The 19,314-nt window shown below is 41.4% G+C and overlaps 1 protein-coding gene across 1 annotated transcript in view; it reads right to left on the bottom strand.

Moving 5' to 3' along the window:
- The window catches only part of LOC126260958 (tetratricopeptide repeat protein 30A), a 176,962-nt gene extending 164,306 nt beyond the window's left edge, over positions 1-12,656 (bottom strand). The window contains exon 1 of the mRNA XM_049958474.1: positions 12,508-12,656. Within this exon, the coding sequence (XP_049814431.1) occupies positions 12,508-12,561 (54 nt within the window). The 5' untranslated portion in view covers positions 12,562-12,656. The remainder of the gene's footprint in view (positions 1-12,507) is intronic.
- Positions 12,657-19,314: the final 6,658 nt, after the last annotated feature.

Here is a 19,314-nt window from a genome sequence, read left to right as displayed (position 1 = left end):
TCTATGGCACAAAATTTCATCTTGTTACGGATCACAAACCACTTGTTTCCTTGTTTCACCCGTCAATGTCACTTCCCGACAAGGCTGCACACCGCCTCCAGCGTTGGGCTCTTTACTTGTCCCGTTTCAACTATGAGATTCATTTCCGGCCAACGGCTCAACATGCGAATGCTGATGCTTTGTCTCGCCTCCCCATGGGCCCTGATCAGGCATTCGATAGGGACGAACTTTTGTGTTTCCACCTGGATGTTGCCGAGCAGTGGGTTGTGGACGGGTTCCCCATCACTGGGGACAGGCTGGCGGCTGCTACGGGTTCTGACCCTACCCTCTCCCGGGTTTTACGCTGTATTCAGACGGGTTGGCCTGATCGCCCGTCCGCTAAGCCTTCTGATCCGTTGCGGAACTACTACCCCTTGCGCTACCGCCTCACGGCTAGGGATGGTGTTATCCTCCTCTCCACTGACAATGTTTCGCCGCGTGTTGTGGTCCCCGCGTCTTTGCGTGCTTCGGTCTTGCGCCTCCTTCACCAGGGGCACTGGGGTGTGTCGCGCACCAAATGTCTGGCGCGCCGTCATGTGTACTGGCCTGGCATCGACTCTGAAATCGTACACATGGTCGCTGCCTGCGGCCCTTGTGCGTCACAGGCCGCTGCCCCGAAGTCATCTTTGTCACCGTGGCCTTCGCCTGAGAAGCCCTGGGAGCGCATTCATGCTGATTTTGCGGGACCCTTTTTAGGTACTTATTGGCTCCTCGTAATTGACGCCTACTCTAACTTTCCTTTCACTGTCCGTTGCACGTCACCTACCACCGCGGCAACCACCAGTGCTCTCGCCCGCATTTTTTCTTTGGAAGGCCTCCCCTCTACTCTTGTTACTGATAATGGTCCGCAATTTGCCTCTTCTGACTTTGCGGATTTTTGTGCTCGTCACGGTGTTACGCATGTCACGGCCCCGCCGTTCCATCCACAATCCAACGGTGAGGCTGAACGTCTGGTCCGCACGTTTAAGGCTCAAATGCGGAAACTTCTGACTTCTTCTGCTGCTGATGAGGCGCTTCTCCAGTTCCTGGCGTCTTACCGTTTCACCCCCATGGGCGATCACAGCCCGGCTGAGCTCTTACATGGCCGACAGCCCCGCACTCTACTTCATCTTCTGCGGCCTCCCACCTCCCGGCCGCGGGTGCCGTCACTTGGCCGGTTCACCGCCGACGACCTCGTCTGGGTACGGGGATATGGCAGGCGGCCAAAATGGAGCCCGGGCCGCATCTTAAGACACCGTGGCAGACGCCTGTATGAAATCCAGACGGACACAGGTGTTGCAGTGCGTCATTCGGACCAGCTTCGGCCTCGGGTGCCAACAACACCTGTTCCGAATGCCGCCACACCACCCTTGACTCTCCCTGATGCTCGGGATCTTGGCACATCTCCATACTCACAACGCCGCCCTCTACCCGTCATCGCGATGCCAGCACCAGAACGGATGCCACCAGACGACGTGCCCATGCGGGAACCGGAGGACCAACCAGTGTCAGAGTACATCTGCTCGCCTCCTCCTCCAACAGACGCTGACGCATCGCCCATGTCTCCTGTCATATCAACTGGACTTGCCGCAACGGGCAGATTGGTGCGTGGGGCCCCAGCAGATTCGACCCCTACATCTCCTGTCATCTCGACCCGTTATCATCGGGGACACTTCCGTCCGTACGGGAAGCCTCCTCCTCGAGACTTTACGTCGAGTCACACAACGCCTATGGACGTCAGCCATCTCCAGGACACATCCATCAAGACCAGTGCAACAATTTCAAAGGGGGGAAAAGTGTTGTGACTCGCCGATCATTTAAAGTGCCGCCGCGCAATTACGCACGTCCTCTACGTGCGGCGCTGTCTGCCTGCCAGCCATGCAGCAGCGGCGCCACCTAAGCGGCCAGCCGAGCAGCGGCCGCTAGACTGAGACTCAGTGCTTATCTGAACGCTAACGTGTACACATGTTAACTTACTCTGTGACATATATGTGTTGTAGTGTCGTTCCTAAATATACTTGTTAAACTAGAAGTTCTAACAATCTTCTACCTGGTTTTCCATTCGTCTGTAAAGAATTCGTGTTAGTATTCTGAAGCCGTGACATATTAAGCTAATAGTTCAGTAATTTTCATACCTGTCAACACCTGCTTTCTTTGGGATTGGAATTATTATATTCTTCTTGAAGTCTGAAGGTATTTCACCTGTCTCATACATCTTGCTCACCAGATGGAACAGTTTTGTCATGGCTGGCTCTCCCAAAGCTATCAGTAGCTCTAATTGAATGTTGTCTACTCCCGGGGACTTGTTTTGACTTAGGTTTTTCAGATTTCCATCAAATTCTTCACGCAGTATCATATCTCCCATTTCATCTTCCTCTACATCCTCTTCCATTTCCATAATATTGCCCCCAAGAACATCGCCCTTGTATAAACCCTCTATATACTCCTTCCACCTTTCTGCTTTCCCTTCTTTGCTTAGAACTTGTTTTCCATCTGAGCTCTTGATATTCATACAAGTGGTTCTCTTTTCTCCAAAGGTATCTTTAATTTTCCTGTAGGCAGTATCTATCTTATCTCTAGTGATATATGCCTCTACATCTTTACATTTGTCCTCTAGCCATCCCTGCTTAGCCATTTTGCACTTCCTGTCAATCTCTTTGAGATGTTTGATCTCATTTTTGCCTGATTCATTTACTGCATTTTTATATTTTCTCCTTTCATCAATTAAATTCAATATATTTTCTGTTACCCACGGTTTTCTACAAACCCCCGTCTTTTTACCTACTTGATCCTCTGCTGCCTTCACTGTTTCATTTGTCAAAGCTACCCATTCTACTTCTACTGTATTTCTTTCCCCCATATTTGTCAATTGTTCCCAAATGCTCTCTCTGAAACTCTCTGCGACCCCTAGTTCTTTCAGTTTATCCAGGTCCCATCTCCTTAAATTCCCACCTTTTTGCAGTTTCTTCAGTTTTAATCTACAGCTCATGACCAACAGATTGTGGTCAGAGTCCACATCTGCCCCTGGAAATGTCCTGCAATTTAAAACCTGGTTCCTAAATCTCTGTCTTACCATTATATAATCTATCTGAAACCTTCCAGTGTCTCCAGGCCTCTTCCACATATATAACATTCTTTCATGATTCTTAAACCAAGTGTTAGTAGTAGTAGCAGCTCTATTCATCTGCAGATCTCTTTTTACAAGGATATAGGACTTGTCAAAGTATTTACAAGTTTAGATCAGCTTAAAATAAGCTAATTCGTATACACATATATTTACAGACTTCTAGTTAGAGACGATCATTAGATTTACTCCTGGTATACAATACTTTTTTTACAGATAACTTATTAAATAATGTAATGCCACACTGTTCACTTATATCTCACTATCAGTCACTGTAAACACTATACACACATTGTTTCATAACACTTCACTCACTACACACACACACACACACACACACACACACACACACACACACACACACTGGTGATCTCTGGGCCATTTTCTGTACCACAACTTCCCATTTGCCATCCTGAAAAACTGAGTCAGCATCCCTCCATAATGAGTGAGATGTTAAGCTCAAAAAGAGGAAGAGGTGTTAGTACTGTTCTACGCATAGCTTGGGGTAAGTATTTCTAGAAAGGAAAAAAGAGAAAAAAAACATAAAGTGAAGCTGTTATGTGGAATGTTAGATATTTTATACAACACTTTTTTATCAAACCCCTACTCTGTTTTAGCTAAGTAATCCTTTTTAGCAGCCTTTTTAAATAAGTGTATTTTTGCAATTTCTTTAATCTCTTTTATTAATATATTGTACAGTTTATTTCTTGGTAGAAAATGCTGTTTTGAGTTTTATGTATATTTTTTCTTGGCGGCTGAGCTAGACTAGTATTATTTTTGGTTATTATTCTTATGGCTCTTTTCTCGAGTTTGAAAATTGTGTTCATATTTTGTGCATTTTTTCCTCAAAAAGAATGCCATAGCTAAGAATTGAGTGTACATATGAATAATATGTAACTAAAAGACACACTGATAATAGGATTATAAGAGCATAACATGCTGATGACAGTCTGTTTGCAAGTACCTTTGTGTGTTGACACCACTTCAACTGAGAATCAATATTCATTCCTAGAAATTTTGCAATTGTTACACAGTCTATAGAGGTGCCATCTACATTTAATTTAACATTGTCATTTTTCCTCTTCAAACTGAAATTCATGATATTGGTTATCTTTATGTTCAATGTCACTTTATTGCTTATTGACCAATCATAAACTTCCTTGAGAGTTTCATTTGCTTTCTCGGCAAGGAGTTCTCTTATTTTCTCAGTGACTATAATACTACTGTCATCAGTGAAGAGAATTTTTTCACCATGTGTAACACTACTGGGAAAGTCATCAATGTATATCAGGAACAGTCTTGGTCCTAATATGCTACCTTACAGAAACCCTATGTTAATGTACTTTGATTCTGATAAGTGTTTTACTAAATGTTTAGATCTATTTGAAGTATGTTTTATCTCTACTCTTTGTACCCTATCTGCTAGGTAGGATCAAAACCAGTCATTAGCTATCCTCTTATTCCTAAGGCTTCTAATTTATTTAATAGAATCTTGTGGCCGACTGTGTCAAATGCCTTAGAAAGATCCAAAAATATGCCTGTGACACACTCATCTTTATCTAGAGCATCAAGTACAATTTTTGTGAATTCTGCTATGGCTGACTCCATATTTTTGCCACTTTGGAAACCAAACTCTGATTCACTTAAAAGATTGTATTTGTTCAGGTAATTCATTAATCTGTCTTTCATAATTGCTACAATTTTGTTTTTGAGGATGCTGACACCAGGAAAATGGGCCGGTAATTTTGTATGTCTTCTGCATTACGTTTCTTAAGCAAAGGTACAACTCTTGCCTGTTTTAACTGCTCTGGAAATGTCCCTGATGTGAAGGATTCATTTATTATATTCATTAAGGGGCTTCGTATAATCCCTATGCATTGCTTCAGTACACACACTGGTACTTCATCTAAGCCTACTGCCTTTTAATTTTTAGTTTTTGAACATATTTATTGATTTCATTCTCTGTGGTTGGAAGTAACATCATTGTATTTAGTGCAACATTATTTACAGGTGTTATATTTGTTTTGAGAAATTTTTGCTGCAACTTCTCTGCAATACTTGAAAAATGTTCGTTTTCATAGTTTGCTAAGTGTTGTGGATCAGTTATTACCTTAACCCCCTCCCTTAGCAATATGTTATTCTGCATTTGTTTGCCTCTCCCCGTTTCCTTTTTTATAACATCCCAGACTGATTTGGTTTTATTCTCAGCATTATATATTATTTTGTCATTAAATGACTTATTTGCAGCAATCAGCACCTGCCTATAGATCTTTTTGTATCTATGACAGAAATTTAAGAGTTCTGGATCATTGTGAATCCTTTTCATGGAACTGAGGTGTTTAAGTGTATGGGAGGAGTTCTTAATAACTGCTGTTATCCATCTGTTTTTGTGAGATGTTGATACAGACATGCATACTTTTGGAAATGCCTTTTCAAAGTTCAATTTAAACAATGTGGAGAATTTAGATAATTTTATATTCACATTGGTTACATTATACACTTCATCCCAGCTTTGTTTCTCTAGTTCTTTTGAAAACTCTTTTTATTTTGATTTCTGATGGAGGTCGTTTGTAGTCTTATAGTTTAGGGAATGATTTGATGCCTGATTTTACTGTTGTTATTTGACAGAGATGCTCTGATAGTCTGAGATCTTTTACAGCTACATCACATTTTTCCCTGTCCATATTTGTGGCCACATGGTCAATTACTGATGCACTATTGACCAATAAGGACATGCCAAAACTTTGAAGGATGTTTATGAAGGTGCTGCTGGATTCATTTATGATATTAGTGTTGACGTTAATGTCTCCACACAGAATTATGTTGACCTTTGTACTTGAGACTTTATCTAGAACTTCTGCTAATATATTGAAAAAAGTGTCCACACTACCACTGATCTATGCACACACAAAATGATTAATTTCTTGGTGATATCAAGCCCTGTAATTCAATAGCTGATATTTCAAAGTGTTTGTCTTCACTTACTGTACTGAGGTCATGTCTTGATTTGAACTGTGTTCCTTTTCTGATATAAATGCATGATCCTCCACTCCTTGAAGTAGTTCTGTAGTAAGAGTTTGCCTTTTCATACAATGATAATACTACATGTTGGATTTCTGTGTCTCTACACCAGTGCTCAATAATACAAGCTACTGTGCAGTTCAAAGATTGTAGCTCAACTTCTAATAGTTGTATTTTATTTTTTATTGATTTCATTTTTTGATGGAGGACTGTTAAGTCTGTGAAATTCCCCACGTTACTCTTTCCAATGGTTTGTTTTTCTTTGTTAAATCTGGTATATGTGACATTTGAAGTGTTAAAATCTGTGTTGTGAGTGATTGTTACAGAATTTTTTTAACTGCTGGAGATACTCTTTAGGCAGGGGAACCTGTTGTCTGGATTTATCCTAAAAAAGACCTACTTTTCCTACCTATGACAACAGATATTTGACAATGTGTGGCCTGAGATCCACCCCACATACTTTCATGAATCAGCTGTACCAATCTTCTCTTAGCTATGATTAAGTTATGCTCTGCGCAAAATTCTACCAGGCGGCTTCCTCTTTCATTCCTTACCCCAATTCTATATTCATCCACTACTTTTCCTATTATTGAATTCCAGTCCCCCATGACTATTAAATTTTCATCTCCCTTCAGTATCTGAATAATTTCTTTTATCTCATCATACATTTCTTCAATCTCTTCATCATATGTGGAGCTAGTTGGTATATAAACTTGTACTACTGTGGTAGGCGTGGGCTTCGTGTCTATCTCGGCTACAACAATGCATTCACTATGCTGTTCATAGTAGCTTACACACGTTCCTATTTTTTTCATTCATATTATTAAACCTACTCCTGCATTACCCCTATTTGCTTTTGTATTTATAACCCTGTATTAAGCTGACAGGAAGTCTTGTTCCTCCTGCCACCAAACTTAACTAATTCCTACTATATCTAACTTTAACCAATCCATTTACCTTTTTAAATTTTCTAACCTACCTGCCCGATTAAGGGATCTGACATTCCACACTCCGATCTGTAGAATGCCAGTTTCCCTTCTCCTGATAATGACGTCCTCCTGAGTAGTCCCCACCTAGAGATCTGAATGGGGGACTATTTTACCTCCGGGATATTTTACCCAGAGGACGCCATCATCATTTAACCATACAGTAAAGTCTGAAATTATCACGCAAAAAAATGGCTGGCCAGTCTCCTTGTAATTTTACATTTTTTTAAAATATTATAAGCAACTGGTTTGACTGCCTTAGGGCAGACTGGATCTGACAGGTCGGCTGTGGACTGATGTGAATGTTTGGTGGGGGTGGCCAGTTGTAAGATGGACTGTAACAGGCAAACTGAATACAAGTCAAGGCATCTAACCAGCTATGAGGCCCAGCAGTCATCAAGGTTTCCCAGGTGGAAAGAGATGTGTTCTGGCAGCATGATCAGGGAATGAGCTAAGATGGAGGGGCCTGTGACTTGGGGTATTGTCACTAATATAATTTTAATGAAGATAAATGCCTTAAAGCATACTAGAAATATACCAATGACAGCTTTGGAACTGTAACAATGAGATGAGCTCACTGAACATAAGTCCATGCCTGAAGCTTTAACAGTTATAACCATTATTTTTTATAATAACTAGTGACTGAAAGCATCATGAAAGTCACACTTAAGGTACACCAGATGAAAGTGGATAACATCAAAAATAAAATGAACAGATTATTTTTAAGTTAAAAAATTATAACAACAGTCCTTCGTAGAGATACAAATGCTCTTACCAGCATGAGCTTCTTCTTTAATATTCCAATAAAATTTGACATATATTTAATTATAGTCAATGCATAAATGATTTTATTAAGAGATTGCAAACTGACCAAAAAAGATTTTCTGTACATTATTGTGAAAATTAAGAATGATGATCAGGATGAAACCGCCTGCACTGAATCGAGGACTCGACATGTGACCAAACCTTTAAATAAGTGTCCAGGGCAGAGCTCGCGGTCTTTGATCTTTCGTCTTGCATCTGGAGGTGTTTTGACTTAAGTTTCCATGGTAGGTCATTGCAGTTGTGAACCAGTAAAGACTTGTGGTTTAACAGATTCATATTGTGATGGACTTGAACTGTTCAGTTTGAATAGCACTGATGGCTACAAAATTTAGATTTGCTGGGAATCAATAGACAATGCCAGTCAACATTAAGGGTTGGTTCAGGTTTTCAAGAGTTTATTGCACTGATATACTTTATCAATTAGTGCATGCTGCTGGGTACAAATGACATGTCTGCACGAACTAATCTCAAATTTTTCAATGCTGATAGATACTGGACAGTTATTCAATGAGTTACTTGTATGTGGCTACCATTCACATGCACTTCGTATTTCTGAAAAATGAAAGGGAATTACATCCAAGTTAAAATCAATCTTTTTTAAGCAGTATTATTGTCCTTGGGGTTTCGACAAAAGATCCAGTCACAGTTCATCTTTTATTAAACTATTTGTTAATGTGTCTCACTGGTAGCATCAGGTTTTGGTATAAATATCATTATGCTGTGCTGTTGAGCTACAGAAAGATAATGTACAGCCACTTCCTACTGACAATAGCAAGCCATGCTCAAAATTAACAGCCGTACATTGCCCACACTCTGGCAGAACTTACTACTATGTTGTAATTGTTTGTGTCAAAACAGATACACGATGTGAGGAGTAGGAACAAGACTCCCGTGAGTCATGTCATAAGTTTTCACAAGAGAAGTTATTTTGGTGATAAAGGAGGCTTTTGGGATGAGTTGAACGAGCATAGATGCTGGTCATGCAAGGAAAAAGAGTGTTAATGTAGGGTGTGGTACCTCTAGGGCAATACATCACTTCCTATCCTAGTACACTAGCTGATACTACAGTGAGAGATACAGACAAAAAGAGCCTACATTGCTTTTCACTAAGTTCTATGGTTATGATGGAAGAAACACACTCTAAATGATGCACATGACACAAATATTTGTAAGAATCTAACTGATAGCTATTGGAAAATAGTTAAAAAATAAATGAGGAAACTATTCAAACTTTTAAATCATGTCTTTAAGAAGTAGACTGGAGGCTTGTTAATGATGAAAGCAATGTCACACCCAAGTCCAATTTGTTCAGCAATGAAGTGGCACTAATATTCGAAAATATTTTTCCAAAATAGATTTAAAGGGTTCAAACCAAGAATTCACCAATAAACTGTGGATCCACTGGTCATCTGGAATGGCTCCACCCGGTATACACACAGAGTGCACACTGGCTTTCTTCCCCTTCTTGGCAGCCATGTCCCTAAGGGATCCCATAACGCGCCTAACGTTGGAGCAGGCCAGGCGATGGCATCTGGCTCAGCAACAGTGTCAGCCATAGACAGCACCTGGAACCTGTTTCTTAGACTAACTGGGGAGGCCCTACTTGCAGCCCTTGCGGTTTACTTTCCAATGAAAAAGAAAACACAGGAAATGTGGGTATTAGAAATTAAATTAACACACAGACACTCAAGAAACTAAACTATTAAACACACAAATGATATTATAAAAATTGCTCCTGGTTAAGAAATCGTAAAAGTCACCAAATCTGTTACTTCTCTGTGGCTGTGTCTATCTTGGCCGGCTGTTGCTGCATGACTGGGAACTTGAATGCAAGGTCACATGCCGGGGACCAGTGGAAAGGAACTTCTATATGTAATAGTGCATGGAGAGGTTGTGTCACTGTAGCAGCGTCTGTATGAAATTGTGGTAGTATGCAATTTTAACTAAAAATGCCTGTAAGTCCTTGACTGATGTGGGGTGTGGCAGTGCAGCAATAGCATCAATATGCTGGTGCAATGGTTTAATGCCAGCATGTGACACTTGAAAAACCAAATAAATAATGGAAGGTCGAAATACACTGTCTTCTCCAAATTGAACTTTAACCTTGCAGACTGTAAAACAGAAAATAGAGCATGAATGTTCTGCAAATTTTCCTCTGTAGAGGCATCAGACACTACCGTATCATCTAAATAGTTTATGCAGCCTGAAACTGATGCAAGAAGTTGCTCTAAAAAACACTGAAAAATAGCCAGTGTGCTTGCTACACCAAAAGATAAATGCTGGTAATGATAAAGCCCAAATGGGGTACTGATAACTAGAAGGCATCAGCAGATGTAAATATGCCTTTGTCAAGTCAATCTTTGAAAAATAATGCCACCCCCCTCGATAATTTCACTAACAGCTTGTCAGGGTGCGGCACAGGATAGGTATCAATGACTGACTGTGCATCAATAGATTTATTAAAATCACCAAGAGGTATAATTTACCAGTAGGTTTTTTGACTGTCACTAGTGGTGCTGACCATTCACTGAATGAAATAGGCTGAATGACATCAAGGGATTGAAGACAATATACTTCTGCTTTTACTTGATCCTATTAAGTTACCAGTACCGGGCAGGCATGGAAAGAATGGGACAGACAGACTGTTTCATCATAATATGAGCATGAAATTGTGTTCCACAACTCATTCCTGAAGAAAAAAAGAGAAGAAAATTCAGCGAAGAGAGCATCTCACTGTTCATATGCAACTTGATCAGAAGCCAAATGCACTTCATCACTGATGGAGAATCCAAACAGTTTAAAAGCATCCAAACCAAACAGATTTTCAGCGCCAACATTGTACACAACTAGGAATGCCAATGAATGAACCACAGACTTGTAAGTCATAGGTGCAGAAAACTGCCCAAGAATGGGCAGCCTCTGTGACAATGGAGTCGCACAGAGAGAACCCAAATCCATATAAGTGTGAGAATTCTCCAATGTTGCTGCTGCACGTATGTCCACCTGCATTCTCATTGATTTGTTAAACACATGCACTTGCTTTGAGAAAGTCACTGCTGACACACTGTTCACGTCCATGTTTGTTTCATCCTCACTCAGGTTTGGAAAGAGTTACATACAGAAGCAATGTGTCCTTTCTTATGGCATCTATTACACATTGCCCAGCCTTGGGACATGTGGTCCCTCCATGTTGAATGAAGCAGTATGGGCATAAAGGGAGCAGAGCATGAGTCTGTTGCTCTTGTGACATGGACTGTTGTTGTGAATGCCAATTATCTATATGGTGCTGAGACATAGAGCACACCAGTGGCAAGAGGCAATCAATACCTTCACTGCATGATAACAACGGTGAAGTCACTGATGCCAGTGCACTAAAACAGAGTTATTAAACATGGTTTTCTGAAACTACTTCACCAAAGAAGATGAAGTAAATATTCCTGAATACCAATCAAATACCCAAAAAGGGAAATAGGAGTAATTCGCAGAATTACAGGCCCATATCACTAATGTCGATTTGCATTATGGTTTTGGAACATATACTGTATTCGAACATTATGAATTACTTCAAAGAATACAATTTATTGACACATAATCAGCACGGATTCAGAAAACATTGTTCTTGTGAAACACAACTAGCTCTATATACTCATGAAGTAATGAGTGCTAACGACAGAGGATGTCAAATTGATTTCATATTTTTAGATTTTCAGAGGGCTTTCAACACCGTTCCTCACAAGCGTTTTCTAAACAAACTGCATGCCTACGGAATATTGCATGACAGGGTATATATTCCTCTCACACTACATCCCAATATCAAACCTTAAAATGTGGCATAAGTTCTATCTGCCAAGTAAGCCCTACTTCACATAGCATAAATCTAATTCTGTTTAAATATTTTGGATATGTTGTCAGGAAGCCATAACAAAATTGGTGTCTTCATTTCAAGCAAGTAAATTAAAGGGTCTTGAAAAATACAGTAAATTTCTAAGGCCAAAGTGTTCTTTACAGCTGCATTTTAATTTTCCCACCGGTCTGAAATACCCTTCCTACTTGTATTGGCAGTAAGATAAGAAGGGAACTGTCTTATCTGTCAACTAATAAAAAAAAAAAGAATTCAACTCAAATCTGACAGAGATTACAATAATAAATTTACTAGCAGGTAGAATAATTCGAACACAAAAATGTCTTCATCAGTGATGGCAAGTGACAAATGTCACCCTTACCTCAGTTAATTTTGAATAAATGTACATTTGCACGGCACAACTTTAGAATGAAATTGGTGCCTGTTAACTGTGCGTGTTCGTATGTGTGATCTAACACAATTGGCAAACTGTGATAAAAATTCATTGCGAAATTCAAATGAAATGGGGCAACAATCAATAAAATGTTTTCTCTTCTTCTTCTTTCTTTAACTACTAGTAACAAACAAAAGTGCACGGCCTGTAATGTCGCGTTGAGTGCATTCCTTGTTATGGCTCAGTGGGTGGCTCAGTGGGTTTGGTCAAATATTTTACGAAACAAAAATCAACAAACCATTACGTAGACAGTTTTCGTGTATTCTCCATCTCTGATCTGAATTCCGAACATGGCTAACAACGTGATCAATCACACCTAAATAACATACAGTACTACTGGCTGTTGTGGAGGCTTGTGTTCATACGTTTCCATGACAACAGTTACTTCGAAATTCTTCGACCCCCCCCCCCCCCCCTTCCAAATTCAACAAAATTCAAAGCAAAAATGTTTCTTTTAGGGTACAGTTGCTTCTCTCAAGTTCGCAACCAAATTTTATCTCCTCTCATTGGGCAGACGAAGAAATATTATGTCCACTATTGTTTCTGACCGGGTAGCATTCTTTTAGGTGAGGAGAACCCCTACGTCTAAGTGACGTAACAGTACGTCATCGAGACGTAAATAACCTAAATCGACTACATGAGTGCGTAAATCGATCTTTACCGTTGTACCGATTACGTCAAAGCTAAAAGTAAATTGTAAATACATGTGTACAAACGAAGTGGCAGGAGTTATCTGTTACGCTCATCCCAGTTGAATTAATTTTTAAGCTGTAATCCCAACAATTTGGGATGGTATTGTGTGTTTCAGGAACATAATGAATGTCTGAACAAAGGAACCATAATGAAAGTAAAAATAAAGCTTTTAGTCATTTTTTTTTAAATCCGATGAATCGTGCATAAATAGTGTGGATAGAAACGTGAAATAATTAATTTTAAGCTGCAATCCAAAGAATGTGGGATATTATTGTGTGTTTCATGTACATAACGAATATCTGAATGAAGGAATCATAACCATAACGAAAGTGTCTTGTTATTTTTCTAGCCTGAAATTTTTTTAAGAAAAATGATGAATCGTCTCTAAATCCTGTGGATAGAAACATGAAATAATTAATTATTAAGCTGCAATCCAAAGAATGTGATATGTTATTGTGTGTTTCATGAACATAACGAATATCTGAATGAAGGAATCGTAACCATAACGAAAGTGTCTAGGCATTTTTTAGTCCGATTAATCGTGCATAAATCATGTGGATAAAAACGTGAAATAGGGAGAAATTAAAGTGTTTCGTATTTTTATAAAAGCCAATGAATTGTACATAATTCATGTGGGCAGAAACGTTAAACTGAGAAACTGAAGTTCGAAGTAATTCCGAATGTTGCTGGAAATATTCAACCATCTAGGTCGATTTAATTTTGCCTTCATGTTGTAAATCAACTAAGAACAATGAACAGATTCAAGACGCACACAACAGTCGACAGGACAACTCGTGAAACACATGATGACGCGTGCGTACGTCATGTTGACGTAGGACTCCCCTCACCTAGCGTGAAATGAATGCTACCCTTTCTGACCGACCAGTGAACTTCACGAAGTGGAAGACAACACACTGTAAGGGCATATTAAGAAATAACGTAACTGCTATAAATCACACGTTCCTCAGACATACGGCCAAGTCACACTGTTCGTCACGTCACGTCACCCAGTACGATCGGTGATGAGTTAACTTCAATGGTACACGAAGCAGGAGTAGAGTATCGGAATTAAGGAACCAACAACAATAAAGTCTGTTAATGGCCAAAGTAGATTTCATGACGTATGTTCTTGAACAATTTCAGTGGCAAGTTACTTAGAAGTAAAACAATATTTAAAAATATTGACATATATTTGCTAGCGAAAAATATATACATACAAACAGGTCAAACAATATTTATAAAGGAATAAACAGAACCAGTTTACCTTGTCCATTGTGTGGTTTTTCTCATGGTACAAAATTGTTAACCGGCAATGGAGGGTGAAGCTTTGACAATGCTAGCCACTCGTGCTGGCGAAACGTCAGAAAAATCATTAGATGAACGTCGGCCGAAGAACCCGAGACAGAAGCCAATAGGCAGTTTTTCTCATGTTACTGATAACGTAGTAAAGAAATGTATTTTCCTCCTTCATTGTTTCTGACATTCTCAATTAAAATTTAAGGTAATTAATGAAAATGGCTTCATTAATTTACTGCATTTGAAAGGCATTATGCAATATTTTGGGGTGAAGTGACGTGACGGCTAGGGTGAATTAGCCTTCACCCTTAAAGGACCGGAACGGAAAGCATTTCACAATCAACTTCATAAAACCGCCACCGTGGTCGATGTCACTAAGGCCGGTATTACACTATCAAATTTCTTTATCCAATACCTTTGTCAAAGAAATCTGATGGTGTAATCATAGAGTAGAAATATCTCTGGAGTGAACATTCAGAAGCGCACAATTGACTTTGTGTTGTCAACATACGTTGCCACAATGGTCACGTGATCTGGGGACGCCGTAGATTTGTCCTATAAATTTTGAATGTTGTCATATCGCTAGTAAAGACAGATTCCCTTCGTAAGGGCTGTGGATTTAGTATAGACGATTTGCAGACACCATAGCAGTTAACTTTGAAGAGCAAAATGAACGAGCATGACGTCACAGAAGCTTCACGTCAGCATGTATTTATAATGTCTTTCACGTCACATCTCGTCAAATCGCTTAACACAGTACTTAACGGCAAAATTGGGGTTTTGAGTCACCATCCCTAATATGCATAAAATAGAGTATAGTATCAGAACTGAGGAGCTAACAACGACAAAATTTGTCAATGGCTGAAGCAAACTTTATAACCTATGTTCTAGATCAATTATGTTTGGTAAATTACTGAGAAGTAAGACAACGTTTCAAAACATCGACAATTATTTGCTAGGGAAAATATGTACATTTATGGGAGCCTTTATATTTTATGAAGTAACAGCTTTTTCATGAGATGAGAAAACATTTTATTTTCCAAGCACAGATCAAAAACTAACAAGAATAAACAACTCGTAACCAAGCCGACTACGGCAAAGATAAATATCTATCAGCTGCAGCTTTCACCCGCTGTTTTTGGCGCAGTGGATAAATAACGTCGCCACATCAGCCCCCCTCCTTTTGAAACCGGGTGCACCAGGTATGTGGGGAAACTTGCACTTGAGTTTTCTACCAGCTCTCGTGAAAACATCTGGTGCAGGCAATGGCTGCTCCTGTTCTGCACTTGCTGCTTCGTTGTCCTCTTCTGAAACCGAGGGCTCGGCGAGACTCTCTGCTGTTTCTTTGGCCTCCACGTTTGAGGGTGATTTTGCAGACCGAGGAAGGAGTGTACCCTCTTCGGTGTAAGCAGGTTTAAGCCGCTCAATTGAGACTGTCTCTTCTTTACCATCCTTATCTGTGATTACCCTGTATGGTCCAGAGTAAGGCGAAACAAGCGGCGGGCACACCGTATCATCCCTAAGCCACACGTGGGACGTTGCTTGCAGGTCTTTATGTACAAACACTCTCCGGTCTCCATGTCTGACAGGGTTAGTGGGTTTGATGTTTCTCATTCTAACGCTGAGTTGTCTCGCGAATTGCGTGCGTAGCTCAGGGGCGAACGGCTGTGTAGATGCTGGAACGATAAATTCTCCAGGAACCCTCAATTGCTCGCCATAAACCAATTCTGCGGAAGAGCATTGTAAGTCCTCCTTCACTGCCGTTCTCGATCCGAGTAGGACCAGCGGTAGTGCTTCAGGCCATGAAGTGGAACTACACATTAATGCAGCTTTGAGCGTGCGGTGTAGTCGTTCCACCATTCCATTACTAGGTGGATGATAGCTTGTGGTGCGTAGGTGGTTGCACCCGCACAGTAGTCATTGAAAAGTTGGCTTTCAAACTGCCTTCCGCGATCTGTTGTTATGTTTTGTGGAACGCCAAACCTGGAGAACCATGAATGCAACAGTGCTTTTGCAACCGACTCCGCAGAAATGTCTTGTATTACAACTACTTCTGGCCACCTGGTAAAACGATCAATGATTGTGAGCAAATAGCGTTGTTCTGAAGAGCACGACAGCGGGCCCACAATGTCCACATGTATATGTGAAAATCTTGCAGATGGCGTCGGGAAGTCAGCAATAGGTGCAAAGACATGTCTGCTGATTTTATTACGCTGGCATGTTAGGCATGCATGCGCCCATGCATGACAATCTTTTTGTATTCCAGGCCACACTACTTTGGAGGAAACTAACTTGGCTGTAGCTCGTACTCCTGGAAGTGCTAGGTTATGTAGTGCACTGTAAATCTCCCGACGATATTGTTCTGGTATGTAAGGTCGCTCCTTTCCTTTTGCTACATCACACCAAATTCCGTCTGGAACATTTGGGACCGACACACGTCTGAGCCGCAGCGCAGTTCTCTGTTCATCTAATAGACGGCGCAAGAAAGGAACTTCTCGTTGTTTAGACGCTAACTCGGTCCAACGAATTGAATTTAAACTGGCACAATTCCTAGACAGGCAATCTGCGACCAGGTTGTCTTTTCCTGAAATGTGACGCACGTCAGTTGTGAACTGTGCAATGTACTCGACTTGCCTGCACTGACGTGGTGAATTGAGCTCTGTGTCTCGTTGAAATATAACTACTAAAGGCTTGTGATCGGTAAAAATTGCAAAGTGTCTCCCTTCGACAGACGTGCGAAAATGCTTTATGGCTAAGTAAATAGCAAGCAACTCACGGTCAATAGCACTCCATTTTTGCTGCTGTCGAGTCAGGTTTTTAGAGAAAAATGCGAGCGGCTGCCATCTGCCATCAACTTCTTGCTGTAGCGCTGCACCCACTGCTGTTTGGCTCGCATCAACGATGAGCGCTAAAGGAGCGCTCAGTCTTGGATGTCCCAGTAGTGTTGCCCGAGAAAGACATTTCTTTAAGTCATGGAAAGCTGCTTCAGCATCTGGACTCCATGGAATTTTACGATTTCCTGTTGTATTTTTACCTGCAAGTAACGTTATGAGTGGCTCTTGGGCGGCAGCTAATTTAGGTAAGTGACGTCTGTAATAGTTGAGCATGCCTAAAAATCTGCGAAGTCCTTTGTAAGTTGTGGGGAAGGGGCATCTGTTGCACTGCTTCAACCCGCTCAGGCAAAGGAGACAGGCCTACTGCTGAAACCAAATATCCCAGGAACTTAACCTCGCGTTTCCCAAACGTGCACTTTGTTTCGTTAATAATTATGCCATACTCTGTCAGACGGCGGAAAAGCTGCCGCAGATGTTCGACATGCTGATATACAGAACCAGAGAATACTAAAATGTCGTCCATGTAACAAAATACGAATGGTAATTCTCGAAGCACCTCATGCTGAATCTTTGCCATGTTTGGGCTGCGTTTCTGAGGCCAAATGGCATAAAATTGTACTCAAACAAACCGAATGGTGTGATAACTGCTGTTTTTTTAATGTCAGATGGAGCCATTGGAATCTGGGAAAATGCTTTGGCGCAATCAATCACACTAAATATTTTGGCATTGCTAATCGTACTGTTAAAATCAGTCACATTGGGTACTGGGTAGCGGTCGGGAATTGTGCGGGCATTGAGCGCCCTGTAGTCTCCATATACTCTCCATGAATTGTCTTTTTTACGGACCATGTGAATTGGAGATGCCCATGAACTATCAGACCTACTTACAATACCTGTTTTTAGAAGTCTGTCGAACTCAGCTCGCGCCGCGAGCAGCTTCTCTGGAGGCAGACGCTGCGGGCGGAAGGCAACGGGTTGACCTTGTGTCGTGCTGATGTGGTTTTGAGTATTGTGTCTGCATTTCCTGATTGCGTTGACGGGTTCGGTAAGTGCTGGAAAGTCTTGAAGCAGTTTACGAAAAAGTGATTCCTCCGACAGTGCTCTGATATTGCCTACCGTATACGAATCGTTTCGACTGTCGGGTGTCTTCTTGCGTGACGCACACGTGTGCGCCCCGCTTAGTTGCGGGTACGACATCGTATCACAATATCCCGACGCGGATGACGCGGTAGAGGAGCCGGAAATCTTCGTGCGGAAAGACACGGGCACATCGACGCGGAAGACGCAGTAGGCAATATCCCTTCTGTGGGAACTGTCACCAAACGACGGTTAACCAGGTCGGGCATAAGTCGGTAGTTCCGTAAAAAGTCCGCTCCAATTATAGGACTCGGCACATCAGCAACCACAAAAGGCCATTTTGGATGGAAGTTGCAATTCAGATGTAATGCCAACTGTTTCTCACCATAGGTAGATATTCTGGAATTGTTTGCCGCAGTCAGCACATGTTGCGTTGTTGTCGTGAGTATATCACCTCTCTTTCTTGGATACACACTGACTTCTGAACCTGTGTCAATCAGAAACTTCTCACCTGAAGAGAGGTCCAACACGAACAATCGGTGTGATTGGTTGACGGCAGTCCGCAGCTCGTGGTCGTGCGGTAGCGTTCTCGCTTCCCACGCCCGGGTTCCCGGGTTCGATTCCTGGCGGGGTCAGGGATTTTCTCTGCCTCGTGATGACTGGGTGTTGTGTGCTGTCCTTAGGTTAGTTAGGTTTAAGTAGTTCTAAGTTCTAGGGGACTGATGACCATAGATGTTAAGTCCCATAGTGCTCAGAGCCATTTGAACCATTTGGTTGACTGCAGATACCGTGGCGTTTTTACCTCTTTGAATCACGCTATGACTCGGGCGCCTATGTTGTTGTTGACGAACGTTAGCGCCCTTTAACGCCCGCCTTTTAAGTTTCGGTAGCTGCAGGGCTGAACACATTGACGGGCAGTGTTACCGAAGCGTCTGTGGTACCAGCACCATTGATCTGTCAAATCCTGTTGGATAGCATTTCTTCGTCTTTTCCAACTGCGACTTCGTAGCTGCTGGTGGAGTGAAGTTACTTGCATGTTGAGTTTTGACACTTGTGCTGCCAGTTGCTGTATGGTGGGTTCGGTCGATGAGCACTGTTGTTGGGAAGTATTATTGCATGTTCCTGGCTCACTGACGTCAGATTCC

Source organism: Schistocerca nitens, chromosome 5 (assembly GCF_023898315.1).
Source record: "Schistocerca nitens isolate TAMUIC-IGC-003100 chromosome 5, iqSchNite1.1, whole genome shotgun sequence".
NCBI lineage: Eukaryota > Metazoa > Arthropoda > Insecta > Orthoptera > Acrididae > Schistocerca > Schistocerca nitens.
The sequence above is the reverse complement of the archived record's forward strand: the minus strand, read 5'-3'. Positions and strand labels throughout refer to the sequence as shown.